Below are 21,233 nucleotides of genomic sequence, written 5' to 3'. Positions count from 1 at the left end.
TCCCTATATAGTGCACAACTTTTGGCCAGAGCCCTATGAGCCTACTTAGAGAGTAGACTGCCATTAACGATACACCCACAGTGTTGAGTGGTTGTCTGGTAGGGACTGGGGATGGATGTAGGGAGGGAGGGGAACGGGGGTCGTTTGTGATCTCTGCATGCAGAGGTGCGCTGGTGGATGGATACTGCTGCAGTAGCGCAACGGGCAGACCTTTGTCCTGTCAGCACTATCCTCCTCCCATTCAGGACACACTAGACCAGAGTACCAGGTGACTCGCTCTCTCTCTGTCTCGCTCTCTCTCTCTCTCTCCACACTGTGTCCCTCCCCTCTCTATCCCGCTCTCTTTTGTTTTGCAACATTCCCCTGTCCCACCCTGTCTTTATCTCGCCCTCCCTCTCTCACCCCATTCTCTGACCTCCTCTCCCTGTCTATATGTCACCTGCCCCACTTTATTCCCACTTTATTTCCAGTTTCGATCTATCCCTCTCTGCCTCCCTCCCTTCTCTCATCACCTCTCTTCAGGCACTGCAGAGTAACCACAGATGTACTCTCTGGGTCTCTCTGGAGGCTGGGCCCCCCACAGTAGCTAGTGTCCCACGCCGAAGCGGCGGCAGGTGATTTAAGGGTCCAGGCTCCGCCCCCTCCCAGCCAGCTGCACTGCTGCAGTACGCTTAGGGTAATCTGGCTGCAGTCTGCAGGCTTTAATCTGACAGTGACAGCAGGGCTGCAGCAGCAATACTCCATGTTGGCCCACCGCCCCCCAAACTCACTCAATCTCCCTCTAATCCCATTAGGGGCTGCATAGGGGATTCCCGGCAGCTGACACACACACACACACACACACACACACACACACACACACACACACACACACACACACACACACACACACAGTGTGTTTTCCCAGCAGCTTCAGCATGGTCCACAGAGTCATGAGCAGGACAGACACTTGCACCCATCCTAAAACAACCGCCTCATGTATCTGAAACACCCCCAACTACTTACCAACCCCATGCCTTTCTATCTCATACCCCTAAATACCCCCCCATGTCTCTTCTACTTCTCCCATTTCAACCTCCCTCCCCCTATGTCTCCTTCCTACCACACCCCTCATCTCTACCTCTCACTCATTCCTAGTCCCGACCTCTGACCTATTCCACACTAGGCCCTTTAACTTTAAACCCCGATTTGCATCTCTGTCATCCTTCACGTCACTTCTGTCCCTCATACCTCACCCACCCTTCAGACTCTGTACCCCCTATTCGCCTCATCTTCCACCTCTCTCTCTGGTCTGGATGTTGTCAAGATTTTCTCAAGCTTTGTCATTGTCAAGAGTGTGCATACGTCTGTGTGTGAGAGCGTGTGTGTGGGGGGAGGGTAACCCTTCAAAAGAGTCTGGTGCTACTTTCAGAACCAAAAGGGTTTTGGGAGGCAGCCATCCGGTGCTGGGAGAGGGATGCAGGCGGGGGGGTTGTCCCTCTATCAGGCCCCTTCAGCCAGGAGCAGCATTCCAGACAGACCAACAATGGGGACAGCCGAACACAGAAGGGGTGGGGGCCTCCAGGAGGCCAGGGCACTGGAGCTGGGATCCTGAGAAAGCAAGCGACCATGAGATGAGGCAGAACCAAAGAGCACAGACCGTGTGTGTGCGTGCACGCGTTGGTGTGTGTGTGTGTTCTAGAGAAAGGGATAAGGACGCTGCCTGACAGTATGTTTGTGTATCAGTGGGTAGTGTGTATCATTAAGATATTAAAGGAATTAATACAGAGGGGGCAGGATATTTTCCCACACTGTTGAAGGATGATGGGAAGAGTAGTTTTCATTCTGTTCATCCAGGGGTCAGAATATGTGGAGTAATCCAGTTTGAGTTGCTGCCTATGGTGTGCGTCTCAAATGGCACCCTATTCCCTATATAGTACACTACTTTTGACCAGAGCCGTATGGGAATAGGGTGCCATTTTGGGATGCAGACATGGACTGTGGTGTCTTCTCTGTTTGGGATCTAATGACTGTTGTTGCTACCCTTTACAGGAAACAATTGAAACCAATTGCTGTAGTTCTGGACAGGAATGTGACCTGGATGTGCTTTATTGCTTGCCAAACAGTAAAGGTTGTACTACCTCATGCTCTGTGTAGATTTGACTCTGTCAGCTTCTCAGTGTTACAGTTACATTATAGGGCATCCAATCCTAAACTATGGTCAAACAAACATGAGGTGCAGTCCTGGAATGAACTATTGCTTATTATTACCGGCCATGAATCATTTAAACACTGAAGGTATATTGTAGCTGAGGCTGGCTGGAATTATGCCATACTAATTTGGCCACAAACAGTCACCAATGTGTGTTTGAACTTTGAACCCAATCTACCCTCATGCATATGGGTGCTACACTGGGCAAACTCAATCTGGGTGGAAGCACCTGAGCCCTGGCCCCTGGGGCTGCCCCTGCTGGGGCCATCTGTCTGGTCCCCCCCCCGTGGTAGAACCCCACCACCCAATGATGCTTTTATCACCCTGTCTTCACAGTACACATCTCTGGGCCATCTTCCTGTCAGATGGTTCTCTCCCCACAACACACCTTGGAAACCACACAGCCCCAACCAGGCCCAGTGTATTCTCAGGCCCTTCCTTCCACAGTGACTGTGTGGTTTTAGATCGGCTTGTAACGAGCAAGCTCCAGGTCTGCCCCCCATCACCAAGGTCTCTGTTGAGGGGCCATGTTGACAACAGCCGGTGCCTTGAAACGCCCCTCTCCACTGTGTCCAACATGAAAGGCCTCTCCTCTGCATAATCACACCCCCTTTCCCGGAGGAGCAGCCTGGGTCCCACAGGGATGTGAAGGGGGGAGGGGGCTGGGGTGTATGGGGAGAGAGGGTTAGGGCAGGGAGGTAGGGGTGGAGGGGTATTCTATTGGTTAGTTGGGGGGGGGTTAGGGACAGTGTAGGCAGTGGCACTTGCATCAGATGTTATTGTTTATGCAGGGAGGGAAGGAGCAGTCATTCATGGGCGATGGCTGGGTTGGCCGTTGGCGTGGATAGACGTCTCTTTCAGAGACACAGCAGGTTGATCAGTGGCTCTGCTGAGTCGTTTGAGAGGGGAGCCTGTGTGTTCCGTTTACCTCTCTCTCGCTCGCTCTCTCGCTCGCTGTCTCTCTCTGGACGCATGACAGTGTGGTCAGGCGAAGGAGGGGTGTGCTTGTGTGTGACTGTGCGTGCGTAATGTGGTTGTGTAAAATATTTGTTGTAGCAATTTACAGAAATGTCTGTGTGTGGGTATAGCGAGTGTATATGTGTTTGTCCTGTGCAGACATACTTTGCCTGTGTGTGTATGCGACTATGCGTGTGATTGTTCAGGCGAGAGCTCGGACACAAGGCCTGGATTAACTGGTCCGAGTGAGACCCGCGGGCATGCAGCTCAGACAAAAACATTGCCTTGTGTTCAACAACCGCCTGTGTCCACCGCTGACTAACCCAACGGTAACCTCGGCCCTCAATGACACACAGAGAGAACGAGAGAGAGAGGCAACTTAGTAAGCTGCTTTGTGCAAATCCCCATGCAAAACAACAGAGGAGAAAAACCAGAGGGAGCTCAGAGGTTGATTCATTCTGCCCTGTTGTGCTCTCTCTGTGCTTTCTGCTTCAGAGTGAGAGTGGCTTCCGGTGTGAAGGACAGGGTGAGAGGGATGTGCAGGGATGAGATGGGGAGAGAGGAAGGAGGGAGGACTGCATTAGACAGATGCATACTGTGGATGGGCTGTCCGTTCCCTTGGCCTGTCATGTGCTGAGGGTGGCAGGTAATGCAGGGCATGGTTGGGCAGGGGTGGGGTGGAGAAGCTCCCCTGGGAAGAGATTGGCCTGGGTATGGGACTAAGACTACAGTCTGGGTTTAGGACCTGGATTGGCATGGCAACAGTGACGTAGGGCCATTGCCAAGGGAATTGACCAGGAAGTCATTTATGGGCGTGTGAGAGAGGGAGAAACTGGTAGGTAGAAGGGAGAGGGATATGACGGACGAGAAAAGAAGTAAGGAGGCGCGCGGGGGAGGAGAGGAGAGGAGAGACGGGCTTATCTGATTATTATCTTTAGAGCTCAGGTGAACAGCTGATGCGCTCTGCTCTCCTTCTCAATTCAATTACAGACAGTCTCAAGGGATGTGTGTTTGATTTGGATTGTATGTTCACGCATGGAGATGCATCATGTCATATACATTATAATATGCCATCCCCTCTGTGTGGTGTGTTTGTGGACACTGAATGTATACTTGTGTACTCTGTGTGGCACTCACAGTAGCTCTGGTCCACATTAGCCGCATTATTATGTAACGTCTGCTTCACACAGGCTGATTCTCTCAGACAAGTGTCTGTACGGGACGGGACACATGCACACCAGCAGATTTATGGTTGCGTCCAGCTGCCCTGCACTTTGGCATTGGAAAAATGTATAACAAGGGAAGCAGTGAGTCAGATTTGCTGCCTTTAAATTCTTTCAATGACATGGATTCTCTGTACAGTGTTTCATCTCACTAGCCTATATCCTACAGTCAAGTATCACTGGCCTATAGTCCACTGTATATTTGTTGGGTCTTGATAACTATTTACATTCAGTGCAGGTTCATGGATACAAATGCACAAGATATTAGTACAACAACACTAAACTATCCCTCTACTTGAAGTTGCACTTGGTAAACGAAAGTAGGACTGTGGACACCACCTGCTTCAAAATCATGTGGCACAGCGACAAACCGATCAATATCTTGTGTTGCATCACATACTGTGTTTTTGTTTAAACATGTCTCCATACTGGTTTAGGTAGGTCATTTTGTGTGCAACAGCACAAAAGGGAGAGCGTGGCTATTTTTCAGACGATAGGAGCTATATTGAGTTTGTCCTTGGGACAATGCGGTGCCATAGATTTGTAATGTTTTAATTTGTTTAATTGTACCTTTATTTAACTAGGCAAGTCAGTTAAGAACAAATCCTTATTTACAATGACGGCCTACACCGACCAAACCCGGACGACGCTGGGCCAATTGTGCGAATACCAGGAATCTGTTTGGTAATGTACATGCTGCAGGTTGGCTCATGCATCGCCTCAGGCAACACGCATTATTATGACATCCTCCATGTATTGTTACATGACTACCAGGAAGTAGACAGTCATGCTTACATCATGCAATGGTGGAACTTTCCCCTTGTAAGTAACACCACAAACAAGCAAAAGCCAAACATCATCATCATCTATGTTCATATTTTTTACTTCACCTCCCCCTGGCCATATCCCTAGATATTTGTCATAGTATTGTTTATATAATTATTGTGGTCTGAAAACTGAGAAACATTGGCTGTTTTGAAAGCGCTTCACCTCAGTAAGTATGCTTACGCGCTCCGACGGAACGATGCCTCTGTCTGGCTACATGGGAATCGCTCCCGGCTGTTTTTGAACACCTCTTGGATGCTATCCAAGTCGTGTGTGCGCGCGTGTGTGTGTGTGTGCGTGTGCGCAATTGAAATCATTGAACCCCACTTACAAGGACACTGTACACCAACCAGCTCCGTTCTGTTTGTGCATGTTTATTTGAGAAATTAGTCATTTGCTTGCACAGTCCCTGAGGCATACACATTTGAATCATTCCCAGTTTCCTTCTCTCTGTTTCCCTCTGTCCTCAAGGCAACCCAAAATATATAGATCATCCTAACAACTTTCCACTTGTTTGAAAGCTGCTGCAGAAGGCCGGAATGACGGGTTAGAGCATAGGGGGCTGAGAAAGAGGGGAGGAGAGAGAGGGAGAGTGAGAGAGAGGGACAGAAGGGGTGAGACGCAGCTCCCTGGGTGACACTCTGCGTTTTGGAAGAATGGGCTGGAACTTCTAAGGAAGCTGGCCGCCTTCTCACACAACCATCAGCACATTCCATCCGTTGTGCGTGTTTTTTCTTTCTTTCTCCTTTACTCTCCTTCCTTCTCTTGCTTTTGCTCACTCATACATTGTGAAATCTAACTGTGTGTTTCTCTATTTCTGTCTTTATTGAAGTCTTCCCCTTTCCACAAACCCCTATGACACAGTCTCTCACTGATTCCCCTTTCCATGGTCAGAGCAGGCCGATGCCTCGTCACCCAGTCTCACCATATACAGTTAAAAGAGAGGACTCTGTGGGCTGGTGCACACATACACTATAATTATCCCCAAGATGCTTGTATGTATGCCGTCAGTGCTCCCAGTTTCCCAACTTACAGCAGATGCCACAACCAGGAAAGGAGGCTTGTGATTGTGTTCGAGGGAGGGCCGTCTATGTGTGTGTGTGTGTGTGTGTGTGTGTGTGTGTGTGTGTGAAATTGTGGGTGTGCGACAGTGTGTATATACGATTGTGTGTCACCTCATAACCGCAGGGCGTTGAATCACACACTGTAGCGGCAGACGGTGCCCGTGCTGCACCACCGCTGCAGCGACTGTGATGTGGTGTCCCCACCATTTCTAGAACGAGAAGATGCTAAAAACAGCAGCACCTCCATGATGGATGAGGGGTCCTGTGGGGAGAGAGGCTCTGCCCAGGGGGAGAGGCACTCTGTCTAGTCAGGCTGTCCCTGGAGTGGTCCTCTCTCTAATTAGCAGGAAGCTAGCTAGTGTTGGAGGGGGAGCAGCTGAGCTTCATTATGAATGAATAAATGAGTGACAGTGGTGGATGCGGGCTAACCTCCTCCTATCCGCCTGTGTCTGGTGTACAGTTCTTATATTATGACCAACCCACACTTTCTTGCCTATCTTTACATGCGCTATATATATCGGTGTGACTGTGAAGAGTTCCAATTCTGGGGAAAGAAAGACTTGAATAATGAAATGACATTCTTTTAACTCGCTTCTGCTCTCTCTCTGTCCTCCAGCTCTTCAGAGAGGTACGGATCATGAAAGGCCTCAACCACCCAAATATCGGTAAGCATCTCTGCTATACTAATCTCCCCAGCTTTCAGAGTGTAGTGCCGCAGGGCATACCCGACCCCAGAACATCATCAGCCTAACACCCATCCTCACGCAATGTTCCCCTTTACTGTCAGGATGATATGGACAATAGTCCCCCAATGAGCTCAAAATAATCCTCCTTTCCAGGGGGATGCAGTCTCACTTAGGGACACCCAGACCCCCTCGCGATGCACCTGTAATGGCCAGAGGGTGTGTCCCAAATAGCACCATATTCCCTATGGGCTCTGATAAAAAATTGTGCACTTTAAAAGCAATAGGGTGCAGTTGCTCATGTAAAGCCAGGACAAGTAGACTACCTCCATTTTTTAATAATGCACACATTTAATACTGCATGCAGCTGAACCATAAACTGTGCTGTACCATACTGTTGTATGTATGCTCCCTCACGACGCCAGGACAGCGGAGTCACTCACCACCTTCCGGAGACATTTGAAACCCCACCTCTTTAAGGAATACCTGGGATAGGATAAAGTAATCCTTCTACCCCCCCCCAAAATTGTAAAGTGGTTATCCCACTGGCTATAGGGTGAATGCACCAATTTGTGAGTCGCTCTGGATAAGAGCGTCTGCTAAATGACGTAAATGTTCCCTTGAGCAAGGCACTTAACCCTAATTGCTCCTGTAAGTCGCTCTGGATAAGAGCGTCTGCTAAATGACTAAAATGTTGTGATGTCACGAGAGGCTACACAGCTTTCAGCGGGATTGCTCAAGTAGTGCAAGGAGACCAGGTTCAACCAAAACAAGGATTTTATTAAAGGTCTTGGGAAACTAACGAAAGTATAACACAATTCTGTTCTCTGGTGGCTCTTTAAGGGTTAACAGTTCAGGGATGTCTCTTCCACATCCAAAATCATAACTCTCCCTCGCTCAAATAACTTTTCCCCAGTCTTACTGTATTCCACGTTGCAGCTAGTGGCCAACCCAGCAAAACGTCCTTCCAAATGTCCCACACGTATTTCCACAGGTGCATATATCCAAAGGTGAGTATTTCCCAAAGGTAAGTATCTCCAAATCCTTATATTCCTCATGGAAGTGGACGTGCAGCACTCTTGTCCTCCAGAGAGCCCAGCCTGGAGACCGTGTCTCTTCCCTTCAACAAACCTTCAGCTCATCAGCTCCTCATTTGTTTCAGCTGCGTGGGAAGATTGGCCATAGAGGGGTGGAGTTCCCGACCATACCAGCAGATGGAGCCATAGCTGTCTGGGTTTGCAGCCACCTCAGGGGGATGTAACGTCCCTCCAGGACACAGCCTCTCGTGACATCACACATCCCCCTCCTCGGGACCGACGTCCTCGTCGGGGTAAAGGCAGCGAAGAAGGCATCACGCCGGGAGAGGGCGTCCGCATTGCCGTGGTGCTTGCCAGACTGCTCTCTCTTCAACTCCTCCAACTCTAGGACCAGGGACTCAGCCTCCTGTTGTCTCTCCTTGAGTTTCTTACTGAACGCATCAGCCTTGGTTTTAGCAGAGTTTAGCTTCTGTTGAGCAGCTTTCAGTTCCTTCTCTCTCTCTGCCTCCGCATTCTTCATCTTGTTCTCCAACACCTTGTACTTCTCCTCTGCCTTCTTCTGGACCTCCTTACTACTGCGCAGGGTCTCCTCACACTCCTCGATGGTCCTGCGCAGCCTCTCCAGCTCCTCCTGTTGCTTAGGGAAGGAGCTCTGTTGGAGTTTAGCCTGGAGGATATCTAACTCTTCTGTCTTCATGTCTAACTGTTGCTTTAACAAACGATACCTCCCAGCGGTCCCCTTCAGACCAGACAGTTCTTTGTCCAGATTCTGTAGCTCCGTCTCTGTGTCGGTCTGGGCACCTGCCATCCCTATCAGAGCCCGGGCGGGAGTGAGTAACTCGGAGGATTGCACCGGAGCCTTCCCAGGATGAGTCTTGCCTCTCCGTTTCCGAGGTACTCGGGTTATCCTCTCCTGAGACTCTCTCCAGAGTGGGTAAAAGGCTGGGCAGTCTCGTCCAATTAGGACAGGGACGGGGAGGGAATCAACCACCCCCGCCGTCGTGTGTATGGTTCCCCGTGTGCTGGTCATTGTAAGTTCAGTAATGGGGTATTCTCTGGTGTCCCCATGGACACAGGAAACTGGGAGGACTTTCCCCGGGGGTCAGACACGTTGGGCCCACCAAATCCTTACGCACCAGGGTGGCCCGGCTACCAGAATCCAGTAAGGCCTCCACATCATGGTGATTCACAGTTACCGGGCAGGTGGGGGGTCGATCTGGGCCGCCATCTACGACTCCCAAGAGCGAGGCAACACGGTGTGTGGGTGCTGAGCTGGAGGACTCCGCAGTGGGCATAGGTTCATCGGCTGGTTTCCCACACTGCCAGGAGATATGTCCCATCTCCCCACACCGGTAACACTGTCGAGTTTCCCCCCTCCTGGTGTACTCTTCTTGGACCCGCCTGGTTTCTGGCTCCCCCCTGGAGCCGGGATAAGTCCTGACGTGGCTGGGTTCGAGACCTTGGGGTCCTTTGGACGGGTTCTTCCCATTTGTGGTGGGGCCGCACTCCTGGGGTCTTTTCGGGAAGCATTCAGCATCTCCGCTGTGGCCTGGTACTTTTCCACAGCTTCCACGGTCAGATCAGCCGTGGTCAAGGCCTGTTGACTGATGAACCGTTTTGCCTCATAAGGCAGGGCGCGTAGGTAACGATCCACCACAACGGCCTCCACCACCGCCGCTGCTGTATTCCTCTGCGGATCCAGCCATTTCCTTGCGATTCGGACAAGTTCATGCATCTGCGCCCGAGGAGGTTGGTCTGGTTGGAAGGTCCAGCTGTGAAAGCGCTGGGCCATACCAAACTTTGTGAGTCCATATCTGCTGAGGATCTCAGACTTCAGGGCATCATAGTCAGTAACCTGGTCAGGGCCCAGGTCCCGGACAGCATTCAGTGATTCCCCGGTTAGAAAGGGGGGCTAACAGACCAACCCACTGTTGCTTGGGCCAGGCTTCCCTAGTGGCCGTGGCCTCAAATGCATGCAGGTATGCCTCAATGTCATCGGTAGCTCCCATCTTAGATATAAAGTCACTTGCCTTTATTGGGCGGGTATTTTGGACAACCCTCTGTCTCTGCAACTGCAATTCCTCTGCCTTCAGAAGGTTGGCTTTCTTTTGCTCCTCCAAGAGAGCCACATTTGCTTGCATCTGGGCTTGCTGGCCAGCAACAAGGGCTTTCAATATGTCCTCCATTTCAGTCGGGCGGGGAGCCTACGGCCAACTTGGAAAACTGGGTGATCAAACCTTCGGTATCCTCCTCTGACATGCACTATTAACGCTTGAGCGTGCCCGTATTCTCCACCATCTGTGATGTCACGAGAGGCTACACAGCTTTCAGCGGGATTGCTCAAGTAGTGCAAGGAGACCAGGTTCAACCAAAACAAGGATTTTATTAAAGGTCTTGGGAAACTAACGAAAGTATAACACAATTCTGTTCTCTGGTGGCTCTTTAAGGGTTAACAGTTCAGGGATGTCTCTTCCACATCCAAAATCATAACTCTCCCTCGCTCAAATAACTTTTCCCCAGTCTTACTGTATTCCACGTTGCAGCTAGTGGCCAACCCAGCAAAACGTCCTTCCAAATGTCCCACACGTATTTCCACAGGTGCATATATCCAAAGGTGAGTATTTCCCAAAGGTAAGTATCTCCAAATCCTTATATTCCTCATGGAAGTGGACGTGCAGCACTCTTGTCCTCCAGAGAGCCCAGCCTGGAGACCGTGTCTCTTCCCTTCAACAAACCTTCAGCTCATCAGCTCCTCATTTGTTTCAGCTGCGTGGGAAGATTGGCCATAGAGGGGTGGAGTTCCCGACCATACCAGCAGATGGAGCCATAGCTGTCTGGGTTTGCAGCCACCTCAGGGGGATGTAACGTCCCTCCAGGACACAGCCTCTCGTGACATCACAATGTCTAAAATGTAAATGTTGTGCATTTACAGCACATCTCCCTGCTCTAAGGAACACACAGTAAATCACATTGTGCATTATGAACTGTGTGTATGGTTTGTCTGTGCCACTGTACTGAGGTGTCTGTGTGTGTTTGTGTGTTACAGTGCAGCTGTTTGAGGTGATCGAGACAGAGAATACGCTCTATCTGATAATGGAGTACGCCAGTGGGGGTGAGCAGAGTACCTCACCTTAATCAGTATCCCCACTCGCTCCTCCATTTCTCTCTCTCTCATCTCTTTTCTCTCCACCCTTCCCTCACACTTTCCCTCTCCCCAGTACCTCTGACCCATCGATTTTCTTCTGACCGCCGTCCTCCCTGTCATTTTCGCTCCCCTTCCTTCATGTTCACTTTCTCTCCATTCTTCACTTTGCTTGTGCCCCCCCCCCTTCTCTAATCCCCACTCCGCTCGTTTGTCCAATTTTTCCTCCCATTCTGTTTCTTGCCAAATAAGGAACTACTAGCCAAGCATGTGCCCCCTCCTGATCTCAACCTCACTGCTTTTTTCCCCAGTGGATGTGCCCTCTAGCATGAAGCACATACTGTACATAAACACAACACACACTCATGCATTCATTCATTCAGTCACTCTCTCTCTCACACCACCACCACCACATATTCCCAGACACATGCGTGGGTCACAGACATGTAGACATGCCCATGCATCCGTCACATCAATAAGACATCCAGATGTGACCGTGGCTCACTGTACTTCATAACTTCACTCTCTCTCTCCTCTGACCCTCTCTTTCGTTCTATCACCCTTTTTTCCTCTTTCTTTCTCTTAAACCCTCTCTTCGTTTTTGTCTCTGCCTCTCTCTCTCACTTTTTCTCTTGCTCTTTCTCGTTGCCCCTCTCTTTCTCTTTATTTCTCTCTCTCCCTCCTTCTCTCTCTCTTTGTCATCATCGTCCTCTCACTCCTCATCTTTTCATTAGCCGGTCAATGATCACTCAGTAAATGACCCAAAGTCAACCATAAGGCCAGGGATCACTGAGGTGAATGAGGCCCTATAGGCTCCATAATGAAGATACTGAGCCCAGATCAGTCTCAATGTAATAGTCCATCTCACTTATGATGCTACTGCTGCGTATGCTTCCCTTTGGCATAGGGGGCGCCGTACTACTATGGCTGATATGGTATGTGACAATAAAACATTTAGAACATATTTTTTTATATTTTTTTGGTCTTCATATTCTTACATTACAATTTCTCCTCACTCGCTCACTTAATGTGTGCATCATAGAAATACAATATAATGATATTGTATGACTCTTATAAATACACTATATATACATCAGTGGTGTGCGGGTCAGCTGTTTCTTCACCCGCACCCGCCCGCAATTGCTAATAACCCATCTGCAACCGGCCGACTATGTGGTAAAGTGAAAATCTGAGGCCCGCACCCAACCATAAACCGCAAATATAGAAAATGTGCTGTACAGTCAGAGATGGCGGAGCTAAAAAAAATTTTGACAGGCCTTTTTAGATAGCTCTATGTTTCTGCTTATAATTACTGAAATTTTGGCAGGCTATTTGTTAGTCAACTTCTAACTACTTCTATAATTAGATAAATGCAGCTTCTCTTCTGTCATTACTTGTTGCGCTGGAAGACTAAATAAACCCTGCTCACCAGAATGTCATAAATCGCTAGAATGGATGCTTCAATCTAGTTGACATCTGTAAAGTTTTTTTCTTTCATCTCTGCTTCTATTGGCCACTCGCCGGGGAGAAAATGCAATAAATATTTTTTTTTTAAAGGGAAATATTTTCTGTGTCAAATTTCCAAATGACATCAATTTAACCGGTTTGAAGAAAATGTAAAGCTGTGAAAACTACCCAACATGTTTCTGATAAGATTTAAGTTCGGCTTAGATGCATATTTTATGAGGTTGAAATAGGCTACTATCAGCTTTTATGATGCTGATAAAGATGGCACCTTTACAGATGGTCCCTAACCGCACATTCATTCTCTCAAGATGCTGAAATAAATAAATCACATTCCCGAGTCAAAATGTACATTTGGTGTATAATTTTACCTCAAGAAATCCTTAATTTTGCAAGAGTTCATGTTATATTTGGCTATGTGAGAGGTTATAGACCTACAGTCTGTCCAGATTTCTGGCTACTATTCCATTTAACCCATCTGAACAGTAGTTCCCTTGATGTGCCATTTGGAAGTCCCCGTCTTGTGACTGTTGAATTTGTATAGCGCCTAACAATCATCACACATAACATAGCCGGCACTGCTATCATCCTCTTTACCAAATCTTTCCCCAACATTAGACTACTGTTCTGGCCCTCCCTTCTATTTATTGTCAACTCTCCATTTCGCAGCTTTTCTCTTATTGAAATAAACTCCGACATTGTCCTTTTTGCCTCAGTGGATCGAAGTTAACTTTTTCTGCCGGCGAGCATACAGTTAGACCCTAAAGCTAAGTCTGCACACTAACTCCAGATAAAAGTAACAACATTTAAACCTTAATGTAGCCTACAGATATGAATTGCACAAGAAGGATAAATGTATTGATTTTATATGCATTTTCTCTTTCATGACCATTAACCCGCCCGCCCCGCGTATATAACCGTGGGGACTGCGGGTTATGAGTCAACCCGTGCATCACTAATATACGGTATAGGTGCCTCAATTACACACACTATTCAACCAGACGGTGTTGTAAGCCTGATTCTCTGTTTGTTGATGCGGTTTGTCTCGCTCTCCCTCAGGTGAAGTGTTTGACTACCTCGTGTCCCATGGCAGAATGAAAGAGAAAGAGGCGCGGGCCAAATTCCGTCAGGTGAGATGTGACCAAAAATGTATAATCACAACAAAACCCAGTGAATGGTGTTGAGTTGGCCTGTATTACATTGCAAGCGTTATTATAAGCTTGTATGTGTCAGTGTCTGTGTGTGGGTTTTTTACTGTGACTTGTCTCACTCCCCTTCCTTCTCTCTCTCGCTCTCTCTCTCTCTGTCTCTCTCCCCCCTCTCCCTCTCTCTCTATATATATCTATCTATCTAGATTGTGTCTGCTGTCCACTACTGTCACCTGAAGAACATTGTTCACAGGGACCTTAAAGTATGTGACTTGTTCAGATCTGATGACATGGGCCCTTTTTCACTGTCCAAAATGACAACCACTCATTGATATTAAGCATATCAATATCAATACATTAACGAATGTGGAACACTGATAATCTCTTTCCTGAAATGAGCATACAAACTCAGCCTGAATTGAACAAACTCTTGATCCTTAAAGCTGCACTCTGCTATCTTCACCTGTCTCTGCAGGCTGAGAACCTCTTGCTGGATGCCGACTCCAACATCAAGATCGCAGACTTTGGCTTCAGTAACGAGTTCACCATGGGCAACAAGCTGGACACATTCTGTGGCTCCCCTCCCTATGCAGCACCGGAGCTGTTCCAGGGGAAGAAGTACGACGGGCCTGAGGTGGACATCTGGAGCCTGGGGGTCATCCTCTACACGCTGGTCAGCGGATCACTGCCCTTCGACGGGCAGAACCTCAAGGCAAGGCCCCCCGCAGCGCAGACAAATGGCCTTTACTTTGGCTGAGTCCCAAATGGCACTCTATTCCCTATATAGGGCACTACTTTTGGTCCGGTCCCATATGGTGTGGTCAAAAGTTGTGCACTATATAGGGAATAGGGTGCCAAATGTGACGTTTTTGGTTACTAATGCTGCCTGTTGTACTGAAGGGTTTTGTGCTGATTAGTTCATGTTCACATTTTATTTTCATGTTCAGTTGATCAAGAGAGGGGGCCCATTGTCTTTTAGTCCATTTGCCATTATTATGTATCATGTTTTTGTGTAATGTTATATAACGTTTTGTGCATGTTATCTGTATGTGTTGTTCTCCAGGAGCTGCGGGAGCGTGTTCTGCGTGGGAAGTACCGCGTGCCCTTCTACATGTCCACCGACTGCGAGGGCATCCTGCGCAGGTTCCTGGTGCTCAACCCCACCAAACGCTGCACCCTGGAGGTGAGGAGGGCAACTGCAGGCGGCACTCAGCCATACAGTACACACACACAAGCCATACAGTACACACACACACACACACACACACACCCTGTTTGTGCCATCTTTAACACATCGTTTTATCCCTCCTCATTAGCAAATCATGAACGACAAGTGGATTAACTCTGGCTACGACGGAGAAGAACTGAAGCCTCATATAGAGCCTGTGGAGGACCATAATGATGCCAGCCGCATCGGTGAAATACCTCTAACTCCCCTCTACTCCCTACCTACATATCGTATGCGTCCCAAATGGCACCATATTCCATATTTAGTGCACTGGCCCCTAGTAGTAGTAGTGGTAGTAGTATTATTTTTATTATTATTATTTGGGACACACCCATCCTCTTCTTTCTTTTAGCCTGTATCTCTGTGTAACGTCCCTCATCTCTCCACTCGCCTTCAGAGGTGATGGTGGGGATGGGTTACACCCGTGACGACATCAAAGACGCTCTGACCACTCGGAAGTACAACGAGGTCACCGCCACCTACCTCTTACTGGGACGCATGAATGAGGTGAGGCACAACGAGACGGTGTGGGTGGGTGGGTGAGAGAGAAAATCCTTCATCATTAAGGCTTTATGTGTTGCCTGTCTACCTTCCCAGTGTTCCCCCTGAAATGTTGAGTTTTTTTTAGATATATTTCTGCAGAGACACTCTTTTAAAGGGATAGTGTGAGATTTGGGGAATTCATTGCCAAAGTCTCGCGCTATCCCTTTAAGATCAGTATATTTGTAGCAAACAGAGCAAGCAGTGGTGGGAATGATAGCCATGAGCGCAGAGCCACCGCTAGCTCCTCATCATCTCCCTGCAGTGCAGTGGCGCGCACCAGTTATATTTCAGATGGTGTCAAAATAATTTAATTTTCATGCATTTTGGAGTAGAATGTCCTTTTAAAAAGTCACCAGACGTGACCTCACAGTTGTTCTACAAAGAAAATCGCCCTCCGCTGCCTTTGCCACCGCTGCTAACACAAATCCTAGGGGAACACCTGGCGTGCCGGTCTGCTACAATACGTGTGTGTGCATGCCTGTGTGTCCACACTGTCCACAGTCACCTGAGTCCTGATCCTAACGTGTGTTTCTCTCTCTCTGTGTGTGTGTGTGTCAGGTGGAGGGCATCGAGACTCGGTCAATCAGCAGTCTGAGCCTGGCGCGGGTACGGCCCAGCACCGTCACCAACGGCACCAGTAAACACTCCACCTCCTCCACCACCTCCGCCTCGGCCTCCTCCTCCTCCCACAGCAAGACCACCCAGCGCAGCGCCTCCACCTACCACCCCCGCAGGAGGCACAGCGACTTCTGTGAGTGGGCTGTCTCTAAGGCTGCATCCCAAAATGCACCCTATTCCCTAAATGGTGCACTACATTTGACTAGAGCCCAGAGCTCTGTTCAAAAGTAATGCAGTAGTCAGTAGTAGTGCACTATAAAGGGAATAGGTAGTAGTTACTGTTGATATACATTACTGTCTGTCCATCTGGGAGTATTAGGCTATGTGTCATAGGAGCTTGTCTAACCGTGACATTACATGAATTAGTGTCTAACCTAACTACTGGGGTGTTTGTGGTCCAACTAGCTGTCCGTCACTACCTCCTCACTTGTGTTTTAAATGGTTGTGAAGTAGGATTTCCTTCCGTTCTGCCAAGTTTGAGAATGTTTGCTTTGTGGGTATCAGTGTGAGGTCACCAGTCAGTGTGTGAGATCTTCATAATTTGTGCATTTCCCACTCGTGTCAGTCTATAATATCATAACATGCTGTTTAACCCAAACGATTTACAGTAGTCCATGCAGAATTGTACGTATGGGTGGCCCCAGCTGAATTCCAACCCACAATCTTGGTTTTACAAGCGCCTTGCTCCACCAACTGAGCCAAACAGGACCAGACTTTGATTCTCATGTTGTATCCTCTGCCCTGTCTGTCTGTTGTGCAGGCGGTCCAGCAGCGCCCCCATCCCACCCCAAGCGTAGCCCCAGCAGCGTGGCGGGGGCAGACAGGGAGCTGAAGGAGGAGGGGGGGCGCATGGCATCCCGGAAGGTCAGCAGCAGCGTGGTAGGCAGCCGCTCCATCCAGCCCCCCTCCAGCCCCATGGTGAGCAGCGCCAACAATCCCAACAAGTCAGAGATCCCAGACCGCCGCAAGGAGATTAACACCGCCACGGTGAGCACACACACATGCACATAGGCCATGTTCTAGGCTGACTACATTGCAGCGTTCCAGGCTCACTACATGTCAGCAAACCACATCATATAATAGAGTTATCTGATGCCAGACTGCACCGTTGATGAAGTGGCACGCAACCATTGATCGGCCTACAACATGACCTTACACATAATTATACAATATAAACACGCACACACACAGGGAAAAGAGGGGTTCACACCATCAAGAGGCAATGTTACAAGCGATTAATGAAACTAAGATCAGTGTGCGGGAGAATGAACCAATAATACTTTGAATAGAGAATCTACAGATGAATGCTAAACTAAGATGTGGACAGAGAGAATAGAGATTTAACGCTAGCGTATAGGTCCAGAAACAGTATAGGGATGAACAACAATAGCAACAGTGTGAATGGAGAATATGGAGATGAACCTAAGATGAACCCTTTGAAGGGCTCAGAGGCACTCTGACAGGGTGGGCTGAGAGGGACAACAAGAGTTCAACACTGATACTGTGGTTACGTTCCAAATGGCACCCTATTCCCTAAAGTGCACTCCTTTTGACCAGGACCCATAAGTAGCGCACTATATAGGGAATAGGGTGCCATTTTATTCAACGTAATGCACTATAAAGGGAATAGGGTGCCATTTGGGATGCGTTCGCTGACAATTTTGATGTGGGGGGTGGACATTATCAGAGTCAGGGCTTTGAATAGACATAAACATCCCTAGCATTATGTAACCATTAGACAATAACATTATATGGAGGAGAGGAGGGATATATGATGGATGCCTTTCTGAATTTCACCAAATCACAGTCAACGTGTTATCTATCCAACTGTCATTCTCTCTGCCTTTCAGAACAACGTCCCAGCAAGTGCCATGATTCGACGGAACACGTACGTGTGCACCACGGACCGGAACAGCACAGAAAGGCCCTCCCTACTACAGAACGGAAAGGAGAACAGGTGAGCAGAGCGTTTGGGTTTCGTGTTTGTGTTTGAGTGTTGCACATGTGCTTCTACATTTGTTGACTCCTTGAGTATAATAGCAGGGATAGTGTACATTCACTTTCTCAACATTGTGTTCATACATAACCTGTGTGTTTTGACTGTACTGTACTGTACTGTAGTGGTGTGTTTGTGTGTATAACATTCATTACATCTCTTGACTAGGAGATAAAGAGCTTACGTGGTGTGTCAGAATGTGGTGGTTATCATGTGACCTGAAGTCCTAGCACTGGGGGAGGGGAAGGGTGGGGGTGGAGGGGGAAAGCAGGGTCTGGCAGTGTCCCAACTTGACCACCAACCGCCTCCTAGGCCCTGTCAATGCAATGCCACTCTAGATGGGCTGACGGGACACACGTGCTGGAGCACATAGTTACACCACTGCATACACACAATGACAAAATACACAAACCAACAAACTTGTAAACATACACAAATAATCATGCTCATACAGACATGCATGCTGTCATACAATCACATGATACACACAGAAATACATGGTCATAGTAATCATGCATTACATTCTACACATTTTCAGTTCCTGCCCCTGGTCTCTTTTGCTTTGGGGCTCAGGTTGAGGGTAAGTGATTATGCTCTGAAACGGCTGCAAATCAACAAAAGGACTCTGATGTGTCTGCCCTACTCGGCCCCTCTCACTGTGTGTCTGTCTATCAGAACTCTGGTTATTTAGAGCGTTAAGCTTAAGTAAAGCAGCCCCAGGCCAACAGGGGCTCAGCCAGCCTAGCTAACCCAGCCAGTCAGGGAGAACTGTAGGGAGCGGGACAAGGGGACAATGGGAGGGGGAGCTCTGCCAAGTGGATGAAAGGATGCAGGGTTAAGGGGACATGGGGAAGGAGAGGTGGCTGCTGCTGGACGTCCACACGCCTCCAAGCAGATGTCTGAAAGCTTCATTTTCAGTCTGTTGCTCTCCATCTCTCCCTCAAGCCCTCTCTCTCTATCTCACCATCTCTCTCTATCTCACCCTCTCTCTATCTCACCCTCTCTCTATCTCTCACCCTCTCTCTCTCTCTCTCCATCTCTCACCCTCTCTCTCTATCTCTCACCCTCTCTCTCTATCTCACCCTCTCTATCTCTCTATCTCCATCTCACCCTCTCTATCTCTCTCTCACCCTCTCTCTATCTCTCACCCTCTCTCTATCTCTCACCCTCTCTCTATCTCTCACCCTCTCTCTATCTCTCACCCTCTCTCTATCTCTCACCCTCTCTATCTCTCACCATCTCTCACCCTCTATCTCTCAATCTCTCACCCTCTCTATCTCTCACCATCTCTCACCCTCTATCTCTCAATCTCTCACCCTCTCTATCTCTCACCCTCTATCTCTCAATCTCTCACCCTCTCTATCTCTCACCATCTCTCACCCTCTATCTCTCAATCTCTCTATCTCACCCTCTCTATCTCTCTATCTATCTCTCACCCTCTCTCTCTATCTCTCACCCTCTCTCTCTATCTCTCACCCTCTCTCTCTATCTCTCACCCTCTCTCTCTATCTCTCACCCTCTCTCTCTATCTCTCACCCTCTCTCTCTATCTCTCACCCTCTCTCTCTATCTCTCACCCTCTCTCTCTATCTCTCACCCTCTCTCTCTGTCTCTCACCCTCTCTCTCTATCTCTCACCCTCTCTCTCTATCTCTCACCCTCTCTCTCTATCTCTCACCCTCTCTTTCTCTCTTTCCCTTTCTATTTCTATGCTCACTTTTCTTTTCTCACTTTTTACCAGCCTACCAGTCACACCCCTCCCACATCCCCCTTTCCAGTCTGTCCTTCCCTCCTCCCTGATCCCCCTCAGTCTGTTTCCACCAAAGGCCCAGGTCTGATTTGGCCTCACCAGCCTTCTCTCTCTGTATGATGAAAGCCAATACAAGTGGAAGCTCCTACATTTACATTTTCATTTACATTTTTGTCATTTAGCAGACGTTCTTATCCAGAGCGACTTACAAATTGGTGCATTCACCTTATGATAGCCAGTGGGACAACCACTTTACAATATATCAACAAAAACATTTTTTGGTAGGGGGAGGGTAGAAGGATTAATTTTATCCTATCCCAGGTATTCCTTAAAGAGGTGGGGTTTCAAGTGTCTCCGGAAGGTGGTGAGTGACTCCGCTGTCCTGGCGTCAAGAGGGAGCTTGTTCCACCATTGGGGTGCAAGAGCAGTGAACAGTTTTGACTGGGCTGAGCGGGAACTGTGCTTCCGCAGAGGTAGGGGGGCCAGCAGGCCAGAGGTGGATGAACGCAATGCCCTCGTTTGGGTGTAGGGACTGATCAGAGCCTGAAGGTAAGGAGGTGCCATTCCCCTCACAGCTCCGTAGGCAAGCACCATGGTCTTGTAGCAGATGCAAGCTTCAACTGGAAGCCAGTGTAGTGTGCGGAGGAGCGGGGTGACGTGAGAGAACTTGGGAAGGTTGAACACCAGACGGGCTGCAGCATTCTGGATTAGTTGTAGGGGTTTAATGGCACAGGCAGGGAGCCCAGCCAACAACGAGTTGCAGTAATCCACTCCTACCCAGTGACTCAGCTCTGTAGAGGTTCACCATCCCTCTGCCTTAACGCTCAACTAACTCCAGCTAAAGCCTTTCTGGCTCAGATCGTTTGTCTCAAACGATACATTAGAACGGTGATATACCCTATTTTCTTTTGTCATACATTATGGACTGATCACCTCACTGTTAATGGTTGAGTGATGGATGAACGTGATGATGATCTGATTGATTGTTTTGTCCTTTCTCCTCTCCTCTCTCAGCTCTATGTCCCACCGGCTGCCCCCGGCCTCACCCTCCACCCACAGCATCGCTGGGGCCTCGGGGACCTCCTCCTCTTCGGGCTCCCGCCTCACCCGGGGCTCCAGCATCCGCAGCACCTTCCACGGGGGCCAGCTGAGGGACCGGCGGCCTCCCTCCCACGCTCCCCCCACCTCCCCCACTCTGTCCCACGACGCCAGCCCCCTGCCCCACGCACGTACCCGCGCCACCTCCAACCTGTTCAGCAAGCTCACCTCCAAGCTCACACGCAGGTAAGAGGAGAGTGAAGGGAGTGTGAGGAAGCCCTGAGCTTTAGCCCCCCAGTATAGTGACGCCAACACTTCTAGGCTAGTC

General features: G+C 48.9%; 1 protein-coding gene across 8 annotated transcripts in view; it reads left to right on the top strand.

The window, feature by feature from the left end:
• LOC121567538 (MAP/microtubule affinity-regulating kinase 4-like) overlaps window positions 1-21,233 on the top strand; it is a 50,769-nt gene that overhangs the window by 19,724 nt on the left and 9,812 nt on the right. For all 8 annotated transcript variants that reach the window (XM_045217581.1, XM_045217577.1, XM_045217576.1 and 5 more), the window contains exons 4-15: window positions 6,877-6,925; window positions 11,027-11,092; window positions 13,646-13,716; window positions 13,941-13,997; window positions 14,210-14,446; window positions 14,798-14,917; window positions 15,051-15,150; window positions 15,360-15,469; window positions 16,064-16,256; window positions 16,884-17,110; window positions 17,974-18,080; window positions 20,882-21,151. In XM_045217581.1, coding sequence (XP_045073516.1) covers window positions 6,877-6,925; window positions 11,027-11,092; window positions 13,646-13,716; window positions 13,941-13,997; window positions 14,210-14,446; window positions 14,798-14,917; window positions 15,051-15,150; window positions 15,360-15,469; window positions 16,064-16,256; window positions 16,884-17,110; window positions 17,974-18,080; window positions 20,882-21,151 — 1,607 coding nt within the window. The remainder of the gene's footprint in view (window positions 1-6,876; window positions 6,926-11,026; window positions 11,093-13,645; window positions 13,717-13,940; window positions 13,998-14,209; window positions 14,447-14,797; window positions 14,918-15,050; window positions 15,151-15,359; window positions 15,470-16,063; window positions 16,257-16,883; window positions 17,111-17,973; window positions 18,081-20,881; window positions 21,152-21,233) is intronic.

This window comes from Coregonus clupeaformis, chromosome 6, assembly GCF_020615455.1.
Source record: "Coregonus clupeaformis isolate EN_2021a chromosome 6, ASM2061545v1, whole genome shotgun sequence".
Lineage (NCBI taxonomy): Eukaryota > Metazoa > Chordata > Actinopteri > Salmoniformes > Salmonidae > Coregonus > Coregonus clupeaformis.
This window is presented reverse-complemented; position numbering and strand designations above follow the sequence as displayed.